The sequence below is a fragment of the Delphinus delphis genome, chromosome 16, assembly GCF_949987515.2.
Source record: "Delphinus delphis chromosome 16, mDelDel1.2, whole genome shotgun sequence".
In the NCBI taxonomy this organism is placed as follows: Eukaryota; Metazoa; Chordata; class Mammalia; order Artiodactyla; family Delphinidae; genus Delphinus; species Delphinus delphis.
In genome coordinates, this window is record NC_082698.1 from 63,774,808 (window position 1) to 63,797,437 (window position 22,630).

At 33.2% G+C, this 22,630-nt stretch overlaps 1 protein-coding gene and 1 non-coding gene across 6 annotated transcripts in view; one reads left to right on the forward strand and one right to left on the reverse strand.

Annotated features, from left to right (window-relative positions):
- HERC4 (HECT and RLD domain containing E3 ubiquitin protein ligase 4) overlaps window positions 1-22,630 on the forward strand; it is a 270,043-nt gene that overhangs the window by 158,703 nt on the left and 88,710 nt on the right. For 3 of the 5 annotated variants that reach the window (XM_060034903.1, XM_060034902.1, XM_060034901.1), the window contains 4 exons: window positions 6,532-6,686; window positions 13,731-13,807; window positions 16,908-17,129; window positions 18,238-18,329. In XM_060034903.1, coding sequence (XP_059890886.1) covers window positions 6,532-6,686; window positions 13,731-13,807; window positions 16,908-17,129; window positions 18,238-18,329 — 546 coding nt within the window. Of the gene's footprint in view, window positions 1-6,526; window positions 6,687-13,730; window positions 13,808-16,907; window positions 17,130-18,237; window positions 18,330-22,630 lie in introns of all 5 variants that reach the window. The other 2 variants (XM_069541545.1, XM_060034904.2) reach the window with 1 other exon arrangement.
- Window positions 3,906-4,010, reverse strand: LOC132440091 (U6 spliceosomal RNA). The gene has a single exon (XR_009522502.1). It is a non-coding gene; the product is annotated as a U6 spliceosomal RNA (small nuclear RNA).

Consider the following 22,630-nt stretch of genomic DNA (forward strand, 5'->3'; position numbering starts at 1 on the left):
TTGCATTTTAACAGTACAAGTGTAAGAAGAACCAGAAGTAATGATGAGCTAGGGCTTATTAGATTTGTATTTGGAATATATCTGCTGTCAGTATTTACAAGATGGATATGTTATATCTATCTAGTTCTTTATCTTTTCTGTTTTTGCTCCTGTCTCTGAAAAATGTATTTTTTTCCTGCCTTTTTCAAGAAAGTCTCCTCCACTTAAGTTTTTTTTTGCTTTTTTGTGCCTCCACAAACTAAATGTTCCTTTTTTCTTTCCTTGAAGAGAAATATTGTGAACCATAAATACTGATATGAACAGTGTTATTTTTCTCAGACTTTTTATATGAACGTTTTGAAGCATAAAGAAAAGTAGAAAGAATAGCACAATGACCAACAGTTAACATTTTACCACGTGTTTTTATCTGTACGTATTTGTATTTTTTTAAAAAAGTACCTTATTCTGAATTACAGTCAACTGTAAGGATCATGTGCTGTTACTAAACTTTTTCCAACAAGTTTAGCATCATACGCTCATAATTCTAACATCTTCTTGTAGCTCCCATTTATCAGAGGAATCAATTGTTTTTGGTTTTTTTTAGGAATTTTTTCTTTTTCTAAAAATTTATTTATTTTTGGCTGCATTGTGTCTTCATTGCGGCGCGCAGGCTTTCTCTAGTTGCGGCAAGCGGGGGGCTACTCTTTGTTGCAGTGCGCGGGCCTCTCATTGCGATGGCTTCTCTTTGTTGCGGAGCACGGGCTCTAGGCGTGTAGGGCCTCAGTAGATGTGGCGTGCGGGCTCAGTAGTTGTGGCTCACGGGCTCTAGAGTGCAGGCTCAGTGGTTGTGGCGCATGGGTTTAGTTGCCCCGCGGCATGTGAGGTCTTCCTGGACCAGGGATCGAACCCGTGTCCCCTGCATTGGCAGGTGGATTCTTTTTTTTTTTTTTTTTTTGGCAGGTGGATTCTTAACCACTGCACCACCAGGGAAGCCCCTCAGTTGTTTTTTCATGGGCTTTCTTGACAAGTTTTTCTTTTGTTTTCTGTCCTTTTCCATATATATCCATACTCAACCTAAATTAAAGTGAATTTAATCCCTCTTACCCCTCCCTTTTCTGTGTTTGTTGGCCTTGAAAGGCAAATGTAGCTTCGTGATTAAAACTTTGAGTTAGCATAATACCTGGTACATAATAAACACTCAGCAAATCCTAGCTGTTAGGTTTGGTATGAATTCTGTTTTGTTTTATTTTTTTCTCTTTCTCATACAGGGCATCATTAAGCCAGGTTTTCTAGTGAATTTTTTGGTTTGTTTTGCTGGGTTCATTTATTCCCCCTTCTTTCTTGCTTATCATTGACTTTTTTGCAAGCCACCTTGTTTCGAGCATTCATCCAGAATTTGACCTGGATGTGAAATGTCTCAATATAACATTGACCTAACTTTCTAGCATACTGGGGGGAAACGGTTGAGGTTTTTCATTTTAATTAGCCATTTGGAAAAAATAAGTAGTTTAAAAAAATTGTACAAGAACTTAACAGTTTGTATATTTGTTGTCTGAAAAGCCTGTATTAAGTAGTAGTCCCAAGACATATGTTATTATGTTTCTTTAATAATATATTTCTCAGTAGTTATTCATTCTCAAAATAGGTATCTTAGTAATTTGATGGGGCTCAAATTCTGAAAGAACCAAAATTATTTATCTTGAGTTTTTAGTGTGTAGAAAAAAAAGTAAAGAGCCCAGTTCAGTTTTAAAGTGAAAACAATGGTTTTTATACATTGCTTTAACTATTTTCTCTAATGTTCTATTTAATTTTTAAAATAATTTTAATTTTAATTTTGAATAGATAATATATCCGCATGGTTCAAAAATCAAAATAATATAAATACACATTGAGAAGGTTTGCTCTTACACTTGACCACCCTATTTCCCTTCTACCCACATCCCCTATGGGCAACTGTGTTTATTAGTTTTTTGTTTATCTTTTCAGTTTCTTTGTGTAAATGTAAGCAAATATGAATATTCATATTCTTTCCTCTTCCTTACACAAAAAATAGCAAATCATGTACATTATTCCACGTCTTGATTTTTTTTCCTACTTTTCTAATATACCCTTGAGATCTTTCCATATCAGCATGTAGCATTTCCTCTTTATTTATGTTTTCAGAGCATAGTGTCCCAGTGTGTGGATGGAATCCTTTATTGATGGATACTGGGAATATTTCCAGTCTTTTTGTTATTATATACAGCACTGCAAACACGTAAATACACTCACATTCACACACACGCACATATGTATTTGTACTCTACCTTCCTAGGTTCTCCAGCTGGGGCTTGTCTAGACAGAGGACAGATTAACAGGGAGAAAAACAAAACAAGTTTATTGCCTTGCGTTTACATGCAGGAGCACTCAGTAATGAGTAACTTAAGGTGGTAGTAGAACATGGGCTTATATAGCATCTTAATAAAAGAACAATAAATAGAGAAGTAACAAGACGAAAAGGACTTTTGAGTTTCTGGGGTGGCAAATTTTGGGAAGGTAAATATGTGGGGGGACTTAGATAAGGGCTAGTTAGTGAAGTTTGTTATGTAGCTTCTGCTGGTGCTGTCTCTGAGCTGATAAGTCTAGAGTTGCCTCCAGTGATTAACTCTTGTCCTTCCTGGTAGAGAGGGAAGGTGGGACACTTCAACAAATTTATTTCCTGCTTTTAGGCACATAGGAGAGCAAAGAGCTTTTCTTTTTAGTGGCTTTCAGCTCAAAGCAGTCCTTATGCCAAAGTGGCATGTTTTGGGTTGGCATATTCTGCTGCCCTTTAGTGCTTAGATGTATCTGCAGGGTATGGAATTGCTGGATCCAAAAGGTAATTGCATATGTTTTGTTAGGGTTTGCCACATTCTTTTGCATAAAGGTGGTTCTGTTTTGTACTTCCACTATCAATATACAAAAGTGCCTTTTCCCCCAACAGATTGTTATCAAACATATGGATTTTTATGAGATGAAAAATATTATCTTGGTGTGTATTTATAAATACACTTTTTTAAATTAATAAACTTTCTAAGAACAGTTTAAAGTTCACAGCAAAATTGAGCAGAAAGTATAGAGTTCCCATACACTCTATACTACACGTATACAACCTCCCCCACTATCTGCAGCCTGTACCACAGTGGTACATTTATTACCATTAATGAACCTGTACTGACACATCATTGTCATCCAGAGTCCATAGTTTACATTAGCATTCACTCTGTGTTGTATATTCAATGGGTTTTGATGACTGCATAATGATACTTAGTATTGTACAGAATAGTAATAGTATCACACAGAATAGTTTCACTACCCTAAAAATCCCCTCTGCTCTGCCTGTTCATCCCTCCCTCCCTCTAACCCCAAGCAACCACTAATCTTTTTACTGTCTCCAAAGTTTTGCCTTTTCCAGAATGTCAAATGGTTGGATCATACATTTTGTAGCCTTTTCAGATTGGCTTCTTTCACTTAGTAATACACATTTTAGTTTCCTCCATGTGTTTTTGTGGCTTGAGAGCTCATTTCTTTTTAGCACTGAATAATATTCGATATACCACAGTTTATCCATTCACTTACTGAAGGACATTTTGATTGCTTCCAAGTTTTGGCAGTTATGAATAAAGATGCTATAAACATCTGTGTGCACGTTTTTCTATGGACATAAGTTTTCAACTCCTTTGAGTAAATACGAAAGAGCACAATTCCTGGATCTTATAATGGTATGGTTGGTTTTGTAAGAAACTACCAAACTGTCTTCCAAAGTATCTGTATCATTTTGCATGCCCATTAGCAACGAATGAGAGTTATTGTTGCTCTGTATCCTTACCAGTGTTTGGTATTGTCAGTTTTTTGGGTTTTGGCCTTTTTTTTTTTTTTTTGGGTACTTTAGGTACTTTTTTATTGAAAAAAATATGGACCGCTTCACGAATTTGCATGTCATCCTTGCACAGGGGCCATGCTAATCTTCTCTGTATCGTTCCAATTTTAGTATATGTGCTGCCGAAGCGAGCCATTTTAATAGGTTTATAGTGGTATCTCATTTAAATTTGCAGTTCCCTGTTGATATATGATGTACAGCATGCCTTCATATGGTTATTTGCCATCTTTATGTCTTCTTGGTGTGGTGTCGGCTCACGTCTTTTGCACTGTTTTTTTAATTGGGTTTATTTTCTTATTGTTGAGTTTTAAGAGGGTGGTTTGTTTTTTTTGGTTTTTTTTGTTTTGGATAACAGTCCTTTATTAGATGTGTCTTTTGCACATATTTTCTCCCAGTCAGTGCCTTGTCTTCTCATTCCTTTGATAAACTTTTATAATTAAGTATGCAAAATAAGTGTATGGCTTTATGAATTTTCTAAGTGAACGTATTATTGGCTTCTCAGTGTAGTTTGAATTTTCATTTCTCTCATCAGTGAAGTTGAACATCTTTTCATAGGATTAAGGGCCATTTCTGTTTCTTCTTTGTGTGAACTATCAATTCACATCTTTTGCCATTTTTCATTTAATTACTGCTCTCCCCCACCCCCGCCCCAGTTAGTCTTTAAATATTAGGGAGGTTATTTCTTTATTTGACATGAATAACATTTTTCTTGTTTTTTTTTAATCAGTCTTTTCACTTTGCTTTTAGTTTATTCTGCTGTATTTGAAGAAATGATTTGAATTTTCTCTCATGGGTACAGGGAATCTCTTCCTCTTTCCTTACTTACATAGCTTAGTGTCACTGTCTTCCAGAATTCTTCTTAGTATCTTTCAGGGCTTTAAAAAGTATCTCATGTTGCCCTGGTACCTTTTGTATGTCTTTACCTTTGCGTTTAATAGCAATCCTTATCTTGCTTGTTTTTCTATAGACTGTAAACTCGTTGAGGACTAGAACTCTGTTTTATTTACCTTTATGTGTCTAGTGCTTGGAGCACACATGGTATACAATAAATATTAGTGTTTGGTATGCATGATTGTTTCTTTGTTGCTTGGATTTTTGGTGCCTTTGATTTTACAGCCATTGCTATCTAATTTAAGTACTCTTCATATATTATTGTTGAACCAACCAGTCTTATTCATCCTTCTTGTCATCCTTTCATTTCTGCTCTTTACTACATTTCCTTTGAGGATAGTTTTGGAGAGATACCGACTCATTTCAGGGGCCTCTGTGAAAAATTAACAGATCTTTTGTGCATTTTACTTCTTCATAATTAAGATTTATGGGATGCTTTGATGTAAATAAATGATGCCATACTTTTAAGTCCTTTTTCTTTTTTTTTTTTGTGGGGGGAGGCAATGTGTTATATATGTTTTGCTTTTATATGTTTCTACAATATAATTTTATAAGAACATATATACAAAATATACACAAAAAGTGAGAGATTAGTATAGTGAACGTCCATGTACTATTCATCAACTTCACGAGTTATTAACTTGTAGTACTTTAAGGTAAGTACTTAAAATAACATATCCTTAGAGTTATACAGATTCCTGAAGGCTGTCTAAGGGCTGACCTCCCACCCCAAAATGCAGAATAAGTAACCCAGATACAATTTGAATTTCTCTGTACATAGGGATTCAAACTTCTTTCATGTAATCTGCTTTATTATTGAACAGCTGCATTTGTACACTGATCTAAAATGTGCTTCTGAAGAAACCCTGATTCAGTTTTAACAGCTCTGCAACAAGAGACTTTCAGTTAATGAAGACATAGCTTTCTTATTAGGCTAAAGAAGGTTAATTTTTTTAAAAAAAGTTTAATTTTAAATGAAGTCTTAAAAAAAACTTGTAGTGTACTAGTAAAGAAAACTGATAGACAATGCACATCTTAAAGAGACTAAGGAAGCAATTTCACTTTCTTTACTGATTTGTCAGTGGCTACTGACAGTCTTATGAAGGCCAATATTTTAAATTAATTTCTGGTTAAAAGCTTGGAGATGTTTTAATCACATGTGGAATTTTTATGTCTTTGATGTTAAAAGTAGCAGCCCATAAACTGATATCTATTTGTTATGGTCACATTGCCTTTCAGTTCTCTCCTCAGTGTATCTAGTAGATGCTTTATTTATGAGATCTGTAAATAATTTGTTTCCTGTCAGAAATTGCTAATTCAGATTATTTCCTTAATTTCAGGATCACTCCATAGTAGTATCCATTTGGTAATGTATATGTCAGTTACGATTTTATTGTTAAAAAACAGCCGAGTTATTTAAATGGTTCCCTTTCAGCTGGACTCCTTTCTTTTATTGGTAATGGCTTTGAATGAAGAGCACTTTTCAGAGAGAATCTTTATAAACCCTTAATTTCTTTACCCAAATGTTAAAGTTACTTAGTATTCTGAGTTGATTATGCCCTATGACATATCTCTGTATTTACCACAGCGAGAATTTTGTATGGAACATATTTGTTAAGTTTTTGAGAATAACTGAAGTTATACTTAGTCTGTATTTCAGCATTTCCTTAGCTTTTTTGTACAAGATGAAGACTATTGTTTTATTCTTGTTGGGAGTTTAAAACTAGAATGTAATGTCTCTCTTCTTGATTTCTGTAGAGCAGGTTGTTGCGCTGGATGCTCAAAATATCGTTGCTGTTTCATGTGGAGAAGCTCATACATTAGCACTAAACGACAAGGGCCAGGTGTATGCTTGGGGTCTCGATTCTGATGGACAACTTGGCCTGCTAGGATCAGAGGAATGTATCAGAGTACCCAGGTAACAAAGGTGACCGACAAGAGGTCTTTAACAGTCTTTTATAATAAATTTGCTATCTAAGTTATTCTGCTTACTACTGGGCATTTAAGAGTTGACACCGAATTACTTCTACCCTTTGAGTTCTTAAGGCATTTACTAGGTAGATTCTTGCCTTTAATTTGGATTGAGTGCTGTTTTTTATATACTCCGTATTTCCCCAAATTATTTATGTTTGTAAAGAAAAGGGGTAGGGAATGCATACTTTATTATAAATTTTCTCTCACTAATAATTTTAAATGGGTTAAGACTAATTTAAACCATTAATTATACTATCTTGAGTACCTCAGCCATTGAAATATTTATTATATATTGGTTGTTTGCATGTTTCTTTCTCTTTTTTAGTCTTTATTGTTTTTATTGAATATAGAAGTCCCACATGCTTAAAGTGTAGAAAGAATAAGTCACTTTCTACGTTTTTACATAGCAGTGACCACAACTTAATTTATGCTAACCACTAATTCATCATAGAATTATTTCAAAATTTAAAAATAAGCAATGCTTCATCAATGTTGTAGCCTTACAGGTTTATATAGGACATAACCATTGCTGTAATATTAAAAACTGTCAGCATGAACATAAAGATTTAAAGAAGAGTATCCAGTTCTTTTAGACATATAATTAATACACTAACTCATGCTTAGTGTTTAAAATTATACAAATTCTTGCCTCCTTAAACTCTTGTTTTTTTGTTTTCTTTTCTCCCCCTAGTAATAGTTATAGGGACAAAAGAGAACTCTCCAGGGAACCAAGGTATTACACCAATTTTAGATATATTTCAGGTAGCATTTTTGTAATATACACATATAGATATTTTGTTTTTAATTTAACATTGATAATGTTTGTTTTGGTTTAAGAGGTAGATGTAACTACTAGGATAAGAAAATGGAGCACAGGAACTAATATATTTCAGAAGAGGAGGGAATTCCCTGGTGGTCCAGTGGTTAAGACTCCACGCTTTCACTGCTGCGGGCTTGGGTTCACTCCCTGGTCTGGTAACTAAGATCCCACAAGCTGTGCAGTGCAAAAAAAAACAAAACAAAAAACAAAAAAACAGAACAGGAGCTCTTATCGTTAGAAATGAGTTTTTTAAATAAAAGCCCATAACCTTCCTTCATATATATATGTATGTCTATTTAAAAACTTAAAGTATACATTTGAAGCATTTGCTTTGTTTTAGCATAGTAAAAGTTTTTTTCATCTTTAGTTTGACATTTTATGTTTGTTCTAGTAATGAACTGTCTGTTGAGACTTCTGGATACACACATTAACATGTTTTGTTTATCGAACTTGTAACCAAATTCCACAAAACTCCCCAAACAAATTTCTTCCCCTTTGTTTCTTCTGCAGTAGCAATTAAATAACACACTTCCCATTATGCTTTTAGTGCCTTTTAATGATGGTGCTGTTGGGAGAGACATTTTTTTCTTTAAGCTAAGTAAATTGAATTTTTTTAGTCATTTCAGTTTTGATTTCTTTTACAAAATGTTAATTTGCAGCCAAATGGCTGTTGGCTACAAAATACAAAGCATTCAGAGGAACAGAGTGATCTCACATTTGTCATATTGTCTACTGATTTTATTTCCTTCCACAAGTAATTGTTGTAGAATGGGATTTTTTATTTAAGGTTTTTAAGAACTTTGTGTTTTCAGGATTGAAGAGAGACATGTTAGATTTTCTAAGTCAGTATTTTCAAAACCATGATTCACAGCAAGGCTGTCTAGTTTCTCTTATTTTTACTCCACTTAATTCTCATACTTACTTTTTATTTTTATTTTTTTTTGCTGTTCAGTTCTGATATAAGAGATCTCAGTCAGTAATCCATAGATGATTAGTAAATGGAGAGAAAGGTAATTATAAGGAGAAGAGTTTATTATATAACGATTTATTTGAAGGTTGCCCAATAATTCTGTATCTGTGACTTTACTCTTTATGAACCTGGATAGGGACCTGTAAGATCTTGAGTCCTTTGGTTTAAACTTCTCTGTTTGTGTATTTGCTGAACATCTATATTAATTTTCAGCTGTGTATTAAGGCATCTTTCCTGTTCAGTCTTTTCAGTTTTTCATGGACTAATCTGATTTGTTGTGACGTATATATATAATTTTTACTGATACTTTCATGTCTTAAAGGGCAATTTAGTATTTCAGTAGAAATGTATTTTTATGAAAGACCACCATTGATTTTTTTTTTTCTTTTTAAATCTCAGCACCAAATCATTTTTTAGATGCAAGGCTTTTTCTAGGTGCTTAGAGATGTCAGCCAGCTTTGTAACTTTCACATACACTTTGAATAAAATGTGTAGAATATAGGAGGAAACTCAGACATATGTGAATAGGTTTTTAAAAATTAGTGTTTATAATTTTCATAAGAATGATCAGAAAAGTGAATATTCACATTAGGCTGTATTTTCTTGAGAACAAAACCCATTTTTATGTTAATAGATGAGAGTATGTAAATTAAGCAACACTTTAATTTTAAAGATGAATGTAAAATTAATAATAAATTATATTTGAAACTCTTTGGTAATCTTTTCCTACTTCTGATTTTGTTTTGTTTTGAAATCATTATTTCTTGGGGAAAGACAAATTATTCAATATCAGTGGTCTCTGTGGACCTGCATTTCTGGCTAGTCATTTCTTTTTATATGTAGGATATATGTTACACCTTTATTTTAAAAAAAGTTAATCTGATTTTACTGTCTTTTAATGTAAATAGAAAAACAATTGTTGGCAATGAGGTTGTAGTTTATTTTTTAAAGTTCTGTTTTTTTTGGACTTTGTAAGAAAAAATTATGACAGGATGGTATAATATGATGATTCTTGTGAGAACAGCAATTTCTGGGCTACAGGAACTAATTAAACATGTTTGAATTGTCGCCTTGGTCAAAAATAAAATTTATTTTCTTGATTGAACTTTTAAAAGTATATTACAGGGAATTCCCTGACGGTCCAGTGGTTAGGAGTTGGTGCTTTCACTACCATGGCCCGGGTTTGATCCTGGTCAGGGAACTAAGATCTTGCAAGCTATGGGGCACTGCTCGCCCCTCCGCCCCAAAAAAAAGAAGTTTATTACAGTTTCTGCCTAATATTAGCATCTGAAAGTACAGAACATTTCAGATTAAAAAGAAAATTAAAAAAAATTAGAAGAGTTTTTAATGGTAGAGACTAGATCAGTTGTTAGCCTAAATTTTTCAAAATCAAAGAGTTGGTGCTAAGACTTTTCTCAAATCAGTAAGAAAGTTGTGGTGTAATTGAAAAATAGAAAATTGTTGATTATGTTTTACTGGCAAAATATATTTTTAAAACCACTTTATTGAGGTATGATTGGCATACAAAAAGCTGTACTTAATGTATACACCTTGATGAGTTTGGAATTGGCAAAATATTTAATGCTTTAGTTCTTCAACTTCTTGATTATATATAATATAAACTTTTCACTAGTCCTTGTTAACAGTTGTTAAAGAATTTTACCTTAACATACAATTGGAAATGCCTGGTTTTTGCCTATATTGCCACTGTACATTAAGGTTGAAAAATGTAACAACACAACAGTACACATATTCAACAGTATATGTTTTGACTTCAAGACTTCCTAAGGGAGGGGTGTATAAATCTTATTTCCAAGTTTATTAACTGTTTTCTTACAAATTTCAAACGTTTCAAAATTCAGTAAAGAAATTATTCTTTTCTTTTTTTTTTTTTTTCTGGTGAAGGAAAGTGTAGCATTTATTGCAAGGTGACAAGCAAGGAGAATGGGCAGCTAATGCTCAAATGACCCAAACCTCCTAATGGTTTTTAGGGATGGGTTTTTAAAGACAAAGTGAGGATGAGGGTCATGGGGAATGTGATCATTTCATGCAATCTTCTGATTGGTGTGTGGTGAGGTAACCAGGTGAGGTCACAGAGATTGATCACGTTATCAGTCTTCAGGCTCCAGCCAGTCTGGGGGCTACGTGCTCATGGTCATCATTCTCTGTCTGGTTGGGGTCTGGTTTCTGTAAAACAGCTTCTTCCAAGGAGCTGAAATCACGTGATTCCACACATTCAAAGGCAAATGGCAAATACACCAGGCCATTTCTACATCCAAAAAGTCATGGCAGTAATTTGCAGAAAAGTCATCCAGATCATTGCACGTTTTGATGGAGCCCATTATGTTGCTAACACTGTTCAAGCCTATTTCCTGACAGAAGAGGCCACATCACATCATATAGACCACATGAGGAGCAGCAAGTGTGGTCAGGAGGCAAAACAGGAGGGCGAAATTATTCTTTTCAAGGAATAATTTTAAATGTCATAGCCATTTAAAAATGTTTGACAAGAACTCTAAACTTTAGGGAGTTATTTTAAATTTATAAGCAGTTATAAAATGTTTCCCCTAGACATCTGAATTCTGATTTTCTTTTCATAGTTCTGATTAATTAGGAATCTTCATGTATGTGTGTATATATATTTTATTTACAAAATTTATTCTGGCTTATTTTACTTTCCTGTTAACTGCATTTGAATCCTTTTAAAAATTGAAAACCAGAAAACATTTACATTATCTTTTTTACTCATTGGGGATTATTTTTGATGAATTCTATAAAATTTTGTTGCATTAAGAATTTTCTAATTTGTCTCTTTAGGAAAAATGGAATGTTGTAAAGTTGTTTTACTATTCACAAGTATTTTTGTTTCTTTTTAAAATTCCTGAAAGCTTAAAACAAAACAAAACAAGAAAGCATATCCTCTCCTCTTCCCCACCCCCCCACAATCTTCAGTGTATTCAATCTCCATAGAGATAAAAAGAGAGGTTTTTTTCCTTTAAAACAGTAATGCCACAGAAGAATATCTTAACTTGTCTCTGTAGCAGACATGGCTAAAGAAATTAGCGTTTATGTTGTATTCTAAGCTGTATGATAATATTTTGGTAATGAGAATCACTTTCTGTAAATTGCTGTGTAAATTTAGAAGTCTTTTGGAAGCAAATTTTATGAATAGTTTAATACTAAAGCCTCAAAGAAGTTGCAGATTTACTTATCCTCTAACAGTGGATACTTCACATACTTTTTTTTTTCCCCATATTTTTTGCCAGGCACTATGGTAGGTCTAGGGATTCCATGGGTATAAGATAGTAATAGTCCATCCTCACAGAGCTTATTGTTTAGCAGAGTATACTAATAGTAATAATTAAATGAATAAGTACACCAGTAATTAGTAGAGGTAAATGCTGTGAAGGAAAAAAACATAGGGTGCTATGAGAATGTAGAATTTTAAAAGATTTTACTTAGTCATGCAAATTGGACTTGATATTTGGAGCAATTGGTTTTTAAAAATACTTAGTACAGTTCACTAGTCAGTGTATGATATGCCTAATATGCATAAGCAGTAACAGTAAATGTTTAGTAACTTCAGCACAGTTGTATGTATCCGTGTATTTTTTTATTCCTGTTTTTGCATTGCCAGTGTTTGATTTTGCTAACTGCAAAAAAAAAAAAAATGACCTTTTGCTATATTTGAAAATCTGAAGGTACATTGGACCCTGTTAACTTGTTGGATTCTGCTAAATGTAGCAGTACAACTCTCAAGCTTTGCAGGACATAAATCCACTAAATAAAATTATTTTTAATACAACAATATGGAATTAGAGTAACTCTCTTTTTTCCCACTCAAAATTTGGTTTGCTGAAGCTGCCTCCCGAAAATCATGGGTATTGACACTCTGGTCAGAACTTGCTCTGGACTCTCATATGGCAGAATTAGGTCAGGTGGCAGTATCAGGTAAAGGGAAATAAGAAACATAATATATTTCCACACCCCCTTTTTTCTTAAAAACATTCAGGAAAAACAGAATGAGCAAGTGAAGGGGAGCTACATAAAGAAAACCTGGGATGGTTGATGCACATAGTTTCTTGATTTTTGTAATGTTTTAAATCCTTTAGAATTATGTTGCAGTTAAGGAAAAATCAGAAATCGGGGGAAAAAACTATAAAAAATATAAGTAAGAAATATGAGATGGCAGAAATATGACTGAACACATCACTGATCATAATACATATGAATTGATTAAATTTCTCTAGTAAATAATTTAATATCACTGATTTAGATGCAAAGCAAAAGGATAGTCCAAAAGGAATAGGTTTCATGATTTGTGAATTGGTAGCACCACATGATAGGAATCCTTGTTGGTTCTTAAGGAACCTGACAGAGGAGAACATATAATAAACTAGGCCAAACACCAATTTTCAACAAATTGGATCATGTACATTTGTTTTACAAATATATTGCCAAGTTTCATACTTTAAAGATTTTTCACATTTTGATGGTAATATCTGCATCATAAAAGCACTCAGGGGCTTCCCTGGTGGCACAGTGGTTAAGAATCCACCTGCCAATGCAGGGGACATGGATTTGAGCCCTGGTCTGGGAAGATCCCACATGCCGCAGAACAACTAAGCCCATGCACTACAACTACTGAGCCTGCGCTCTAGAGCCCATGAGCCATAACTCCTGAGCCCACGTGCCACAACTACTGAAGTCTGCGTGCCTAAACCCCATGCTCCGCAACAATAGAAGCCACCACAACGAGAAGCCCGCACACTGCAATGAAGAATGGCCGCTGCTCGCAGCAACTAGAGAAAGCCCACATGCAGCAACGAAGACCCAGTGCAGCCAAGAATAAAATAAATCGATAAATAAATAAATTAATTAAAAAAATAAAAAGAAAGCACTGAGCTGTGAGCATAGTTTACTGTGCTTAAATATTGTCCTTTCAAAGTGTTTTCTCATCATATCTCTTAATTTTTTCATATTTAGATTTTGTTTACTGATTTTAGCATAAATTTTTGGTAAATTGGGCCTGTATGAGAAAAAATATCATGAACTGCTAGGTCATGCTAGTAAGGAACTGCTGGTAAGGAGACTACTTGCACATAGTAGGTGGTCAATAAATCGCATAAATAAATAGCATTCAGGATCCATTTATTAAATGGAATTAACTGATCCTGATCTCTCTTCTTACTTTCTAGAAATATTAAAAGTTTGTCGGATATCCAGATAGTACAGGTTGCTTGTGGCTACTATCATTCACTTGCACTTTCTAAAGGTAAGCATTGCTTTTATTTTCTTTCCCCTTTTCAGTTTTATTACTTGATACTTTGAGTTGAAATTCCTCCAACTTCGTTCTTATTAAAGATTGTCTTGGTTCTTCTTGATCCTTTTCATATCTATATACATTTTAGAATTAGCTAGTCAGTTTTCACAGATACTTAAAGTGTTGGAATTTTGATTGGGATTGCATTACCTCTAAATCAGTTTGAGGAAAACCTTTATAATATTGAGTCTTTCAATTCTTGAGCATGCTATATCCCTCCATTTATTTTAATCTCTTTTTAATTTTTCTCAAGAGTATTTCGTCATTTTCTGTGGAGAGGTCTTATATACGTTTTATTAGATTTTTCCCTAGATATTTGATATTTTTTGTTACTCTGATGTCATTTTCAAATCGTTTATTACTAGCATATAGACATGAAATTGATTTTTTGTGTCTAATTGTTTCTTTAACCTGCCGAACATTATTCCTTCATAGCTGGGGAAGTTTATAACTTGCCCAAGTTCATTTACGCTTACAGGTAAACTTTTTATGAATAGAAACAGAGAAGTCTAAGCATCCTGTAACCTTTATTTGACTTCTTCCTATGCCAGCTAAGGATTGTAACATGGGTTAGTAAAGAACCTGCCGTATATTTGTTTTTTATTATATAAAAAAATAAGTTCCAGTGGCTTCATTATTATTATTTTTAATTTATTAAATGCCTAGTAAGGCCTACTATGAATGAAACAGTAGACTAGAACTATAGGGAAATACGGATAAGTTAAGAGAAGGTTTTAGGGATCGTACCATCTAGTAGAAGAGGCAGATATACAAATAATATAATTGAGGCAGAAAAAATATATACTACTTTTGGTCAAAGGAAAAGTAAAATATGATGGGCATAAGGAAAAAAGTTTAATTAGTTTCAATCAATAGAATTGGTAATAATAAAGAAGGGATTGATATTTGATGCAAGTCTTGAAAGATGATTACAATTTCTTCAGAATTGGAGAGGTTGTGAAGCAGCTAGGGAAAATGTTGAGGATTGGCTAAGGTAATAGTACTAGTAAAGGCATAGAATCTGGGAAATATTTTGTGTATTTGAGTATCGGAATATAGTTTTACGTGGGTATTTTGAGAGCATGGGAGACATTTTCATACTTCAGTTGAGAGTAAAGTAAAAACAAATCTGTTACAAAGGGCCTTACATGCCATATTAAGGAATTTGGATTTATTCCATCAAAGGAATAAAGTAGGGGGTGGAGGCTGGCATCCCTGTATTCTTTGTTGTTACTTTGCCAACTCCTCTTTTGATACTTTGGTAGGTAAATCCAAGATAAATTTAAACCCAAACGTTTTACCAATGAGGACAGTTTTTCTATCTTGACGTATCTTACAGGTATTCTTTTCCCTTATTCAGCTTCATGTTTTAGTAGTATCTTACGCATCTAATGGAAAAAAAAAAAATTTTTTTTTTTTTGATCACTCAGTACAAACTAGGCACATTAGGGTGTACAGTAAACAGTGGTAAGCAGTACACTACCAGCCCTTATGGTACAGTCACACAAATAACAATATAGTTTACATACTATGAAAAAAGAGTATAAATAAAAAAGTTTGGGATATTTAGATCATATAACAAGGGGACTGAACTTAATCTGGCAGATCAAGGAAGGCTTTCTGCTGGGAGACAATAGAAGTAAACTAGACAAGGATGAGGGAAAGGTTTAGGCAGAGTGTGTGAGACAGCAAGTGTGAGAGAAATGGTCATTGGAGAATATAAAGGAAGGTGAGTATGGCTAGAGTATAGTAAGTGAGGGAAGAGGCTGGTATGAAATGAGCTCAGAAACATAGGTACATTTTACAGAATTATAAGCCTTGTTAAAAGTGTTTATCTCAAGAGCAGTGAGAAAGCACTGATTTCTGTTTTTTTCAGGTGAGCAGCATTTCAAATCTACATTTTTTTAAAGAGTCAACTCATTTGAGATTTATTATAGAATAAACACACAGACATAAATTTATAGAACAGTTAATTTGAAACTTATCCAGACCGTTATTAATGGTGTCTGTCCTATATCAGATCTACATTTTTATATCTCTTTGTATATATACAAATGTCTCCTGGTGTGTCCATAGAGTATTTCTGGAAGTACATATCAGCAGTTAGTAAGAGTGCTTGTTTCTTGGGGGAGGAACCAGGGATCTAGTTTTGAAGGGAGACTTACTTTTAGTAAGTGTGTACTATTTTATAGTATGAATTTTTAAAACTCAGATATTAGTGTGTCAATTATTAGTTTAGTGCCATTTATTTAATAAAAATAAGTAAAAAGATGTTTAAAGTTGCAAAAAATGTAGCAGTGGGTGAGCAAATGTGACGAGAACTATTAAAAGAACCAGGTGAAATGGTGAGGAGTGGATCTATTCACCATATTTTTCTTTAGAAAGAAAACTGTATATAACTTGACGATAGATTGATAGAAATCTGTATATAAGGTAAGAGAGGAGAGGAGTATTAAGGATGACTCCTGTGTTTATGGTTTGTGCTGCTGTATCAGTTGAGGTGTTATCTACTGAGAATGAGGAACACTAGGAAGAGGTCCAGGTATGGGAGGTAGGATGGGGGTCATGAATTGAGTTTAGGGCATGTTGAACTGGAAATACCTTTCAAATATCGAAGTATAGCTGTCAGGTAAACAATTGGATACATGAGTTTATTGCTCAGAGGAGAGATCTGGGCTAGTGATAAATTTTGAATGTGATAGCATATAATTGATAACTGAAACCTTGAGCTTGAATGAGTACCTCCTGGGAGAAGTCATAGAATAAAAGTGAGACCTGAGGAATACTAAAAAGAGATGGTCCTTTCTTGAGGAACATCAGGAAATGGGATTATCCCCAGTTATGTGACTTACCCATTCATCAATAAAGTCAAACTAAAACTGTATTAACATGGATTATTCAAGGTAGTATTGTTTCCATATAAGAAATAAATTTAATAAGGAGGAATATGTATTTTCATCAAAGAGGAAGAATATCCCAAAATAACTGATGATTTTCAAGTGAAATTTTTTTTGTGTGAGAAAAATAGTAATTTATGATTCTTGTTTTACAGCAAGTGAAGTCTTCTGTTGGGGACAGAATAAATATGGCCAGTTGGGTTTAGGCATTGACTGTAAAAAGCAAGCTTCACCACAACTGATTAAGTCTTTACTTGGAATCCCTTTCATGCAAGTTGCAGCAGGAGGAGCCCATAGTTTTGTACTCACCCTTTCTGGAGCTATCTTTGGATGGGGACGCAACAAATTTGGTCAACTAGGTCTTAATGATGAAAATGGTAGGTTTGCATTATTTTATAAATATATTTTTAAAAAGAGATGATGTTTTGAGATATATCAGTGATTCTTAGTGTCAGAGAGAAGTGTACCCAAATCTTCCCTGGTGTTGAGGTGGGGATGAGAGGTTAATTTTAAAATTCCATTTGATAATAATATTTTTAGGAGATTGTGGGAAGGCCAAAAATATTATTTTATTCTAGAATAAAATATAGAAAGTATATCTGGACAAAAGTCTTCAATGTTGGATGTTCACTAAAAGAAAGTTGAGAAAAACATTACTTCAAATTGGTAATCATATTATCAGCCACCATCAGTGGAAAAAAATTATAAAATTATCCTGAAAAGTAACATGAAGTGTTCATCTATTTGAGTATTTCAAGGAAATATTTAAATCTGAGTCATTTAATTAATCACTGTTAACAGTGATGCTAGAGTCTTGAAAATAAACTTTTTGAATTTTAAAAAATTATAACTGCTTAAAACAAGTTGGGATCTTGGAAACTGATTTTTCATAGCTACATTAGGTTGAATGCCAGTATTTGAAATACAAAAACTAATTTAATAAAGTTCAACATAATTATAATGACTTAGACAAAAGTGAGTTGTTGATCTAGTAACAACTGGTAATGATAAATAATACTCTCAGAAAGAATTTTAAAATACTTTGTTTTGCATGAGAAAAATATGTCAGATTAGGACATTATATCTCTTTTCTACTATAAAATAGCAGAAAGTATAATTTTCAGGCTTTTTAAAGTAGGATCCTATGAGCTTAATTATCATGAGGTGAATATAAAGAATGATGTGCATGTACTAGAAGCAGTCAGATAGCTTTGAAATTCCTTGATTGCGGAGTCCTATGCAGATTGGCGTTTAGGCAGTTTAGTACTTAAGTTACTCTTTTTAGAGCTCTCCTTTATCACAGTAGCATGACTAGAAAGGCGTGGGAGCCCAACTTAGTAGGCTTGTACCACAAAATCATTGAATTGTTAAAGTTGTTTAGTTATCACCGTCTTCCACAGTTCAGGAAGCTGTAGAGGAAACACATTTTAGAAGCTTTTAATTTTAAAAATACTGTTCATTGATGTCTCTTGTTGGAATTTTCAGATAGGTATGTTCCTAATTTACTAAAGTCACTAAGAACTCAGAAAATAGTTTATATTTGTTGTGGAGAAGATCACACTGCTGCACTAACCAAGGTATTGTACTCCTATAAAACTTTTTTATTAATAGTTATGGTAGTTATTTCATAATTAGTGAATATTTTCATGGTATTTACTTTGAAACTTGAGTGTTATTGATGTCTAAAAAATAATTTATCTTAAAAAAGGAACTTAGGTTATTATCTGTTCTCAAAAACTTTACGTTAAATTTCAGCTGTTTCATGTTATGAAATGTGAATTGTGATCTACTGTTTGTGTGATGATAATATATATTGTTGAATTTTTCAACTTCATGTGAAATACTGCTTTAATAATACTGTGAATGAAATAATTCCTTTTTAGTTTGTCAGGCTTGTTGTGCTTTGTGTATCAATCCCATTTATATTGCATAACTCTGACTAATTTTAATGTAGCTCCCACGTGCCTTATAACAAGTAATAGAGACTGAATCCCTCTATTATCCAAAGGCCAGGTATTATTCAAGCAGTTATAATGGGCTTTCAGCACAATCTTGTTAATGGCTTTAACTCTGACCTCTCACTTTGTTGGGTATGTGCCAGTTCAGTATCAATACTGTATAGTTCTCTAGCAATTAGAAGTAAAATGAAAATAAAAACATTAAACTAACCTTTACCAGCAGTATTATTTATTATAGTCATGTTAACATAAAGGAACTGGCAACTTATCATTGGCTAAATTAGCAATTAATGTTTTTGCTTCTTTATCTTTATATCCTGCATAGTAGATAAAATTGGCAAGAAAAAATTAACTTCTAATCAGATTTATAAAATTTCTACACACGTACTCCCACATTGGGAATTTTAGAAGAATTATTCTCAGTCCTTATCAAATATAGTGTACTAAAGGTACTTTAAAAAATATAATGACCAGTTACAAAAGTTAATTTTTTAAAATTCTGTATTACTTGCTTTTGAGTAAGGAAGATTTACTATCCCTACTGATCTTACTACCATATTTCATTGATTTTTTTTTTGTCATTCAAATTGCAGATGTAATCACTGTCGGCAAGTTATACATTTTAGTCATTCTCTTCTATCATTCGTATTTAGGAGAAATAAGGCTGTATTGAAGATAATAGTAAAAAATACTTTGTATAATATCTTTCCATAGGACTAACTTTGTGGTAGAAAGATTCACATGTTAATGCTTTTCAAATTCAGCCTTTCAGACAACCACTTATCTTATTTTCCCAAGATTTCTAAAGATTTCTCTTTATTGAGTTTTTAAAAAATGCCAATTCTATTAATTTTCTGTATTTCTCTCTCAAAACAGTAGCTGGTGATACTTGTTCACTGGAATTCTTGGTGTATATTATTTTTAACAAAATCAGATAGTTTTAAATATTGCAAAAGTAAAATATTTTATTGTTCCTTGTTTAAAGTTAGAATATAGTTCTATATCAATGTCTTTTGCTTTTCTGGAAGAGCTTCTTGCAAATAGATTAGTATTGCTTTACAAAGCAGTTTCCTTGTGCAAAACAAACATTAGGAAGACTTTTAAAACAGATTTTTAAAATCAGAATAAATGGAAAGACATGCATGTTAATGGATATGAGGACACTACCATAATGATGTCAATTTTTTTCAAGTTCTTTTACAAATTCTTTATGCAAATCACATATGCATATACCTTTTGACTTATCAATCCCTTAGTAATTTTAAGAATCTGTTCCAAAGATACTAAGTTATGTATACACAAGGCCATTTATGGTGGCAGTATTTTAATAACAAAAGAAGAGAAGAAATCCAGATTCCCATCAGTAGCAGTCTAATTCAGTAAACTATGGTAACTCCACTGCGTGGTACCATGCCCTGTAAAACAGAATGAGGAAGATCTCTATATTATGTTGTGGAACGATTGTCAGGATATATTATTGTTAAGGAAAAAGAAGACGGTACATGTTATTTATATTTGAAAAGGATTAATAGGTAGACCAAATGAGCCTTGCCTTATAGGTTTGACTTTGGAACCTAGAAACTGTTACACATAATTAAAAAGCTTATATGTTAAAAGAATTCTTCAAAATTACAAGTGGCACAAATACAGAAAGAAGAATTTTAAAGTATAGTATTTTGTTGTGCATCACTGATGGGAAATAGCCTAAAGATAAACCAAATTCACAAAGAGGTCTTAAACTGCATTCTGTAGTCTTATTGTTAGTAGTAAAATTGGCAGCATTTATTTTCAGTATATTGTATGTAGAATAGGATAAAGCAATTAAGTATTTGTATTACTCTCATTAGAAACTATGATTTTCAGCTTAAGAGAAAAGAGATATAAAATGGTAGCAATCAAAACCCTGTAATCTTTGCTTTGAATCACAAGTATCAGTGTGAATTCTTATTTTTCTCCTTCTAAAATAAGTTTGTTTGGTTTGGTTTTTGTTTGGTTTTTTGGTGTGTGGTTTGTTGTTGTGTTTTTTTTTTTTTTTTTTTTTTTTGGCTATGACCACCAAAAGTTTCTAGAAATAACTAAACATTTGTAATCTGGAAGCAATGAACATCCTTTGATTGTTGTAGACTCTATACTAAAAAGAACCAGGGCTTCTTAGAGAAGAGCCTGATCTTATACCTGGGACCAAAAAAAAAGTATGAAAATAGCCTTGAGTATTTTGTGTCACAAAAACAAAGACTACTAAGATCATGTCACAAGGACAACTTGAAGGAGTTTTCAGTGGTTAACAAAAATAAATAATGTCTGCAATAAATGGAAAGATACCAAATATATAAAAATCTGTGACTTCATAATGATCGTCTTCTTACCCAAATCAACACAAAGCAAACTTCATTGCTTATCTTTGGAGGTTGCTAGGGCAACAGCTTATTTTTCTAAAAATCTGTAAATGAGAAAGAAGCATTTCTTCTGCCTCTTAATTGCAGATTGTATTTTATAATAGCTCAATAGTTGATGAGTTAACTTCTCTATAGAAGAATTTCGACTAATAAATTTAGAAGAAATAATAAGATTAGAAAAATCTCCATTTTGTATTCCCTAATGAAATAATGGATCTAGGCAAAGATCATCGTTAAGCTTAATGGGTATAGATTAGGCTGAAACACACTGTCCCACTTACTTATTTTTAACTTTACCTATCAGACATATGCTTTCTGACATGGTGTAATAAAATACTAATCAAGAAAGTTTAAATATGACCTCTATATTAAATAATATTAAAGAAATATTAAAGGGGTCCATTCCTCAAGAACATATAACAATTGTACCTATATATGTTCCCAGCACAGCAAATATTAACAAGTATTAACAGATCTGAAGGCAGAAATAGACAGCAACACAATAACAGTAGGGGACTTAAGTACCCCACTTTCAACAGAGACTGGATCATCCTGACAGAAAATCAGTAAGGAATATTTGACTTGAAGTACAGTTTATATCAAATGGACCTAACAAACATATACAGAACATTGTATCCAAGAATAGCAGGAGATACATTCTTCTCAAGCAAACAGTGGAACATTCTGCAGGAGAGATCATGCTAGGTCAAAAACACGTCTTAACAAATATAAGACGATTGAAATAATATCATGTATGTTTTCCAACCATAGTAGTATGAAACTAGGAATCATTAACAGGAGGAAAGCCAGAAAATTCACGAATATGTGGAAATTAAAAAGTACACTTCTGGGCTTCCCTGGTGACGCAGTGGTTGAGAGTCCGCCTGCCGATGCAGGGGACACGGGTTCCTGCCCCGGTCCGGGAAGATCCCACATGCTGCGGAGCGGCTGGGCCTGTGAGCCATGGCTGCTGAGCCTGCGCGTCCAGAGCCTGTGCTCCGCAACGGGAGAGGCCCACGTACCGCCAAAAAAAAAAAAAAAGTACACTTGTGAATAATCATTGGGTCATAGAAGAAATAAAAGGGAAATTTTTAAATATCTTGAGAAATGAAAATGGGAACACGACAAAACTTATGGGAAGCAACAAAAGCAGCTCTAATAGGGAAGTTTATAGCAATAAACACCTACATTAAGAAAAAAGATTGCAAATAAACAGCTTAATTTTATACCTCAAGGAACTAGGAAAAACAACATACTAAGTCCAAAGTTAGCAGAAGGAAGGGAATTACAAAGATCAGAGCAGAAATAAATGAAATAGAGATTAGAAAAACATCAGAGAAGAATAACACACCTAAGAGCTGTTTTTCTGAAAAGATTTTTTTTAATGGACAAATCTTTAGCTAGACTAAGAAGAAAAGACTCAAATAAAATCAGACTGGGAGGAGACATTACAACTGATAATGCAGAAATACAAAGGTTCATAAGAGACTACTATCAATAATTATATACCAACAAATTTATCAC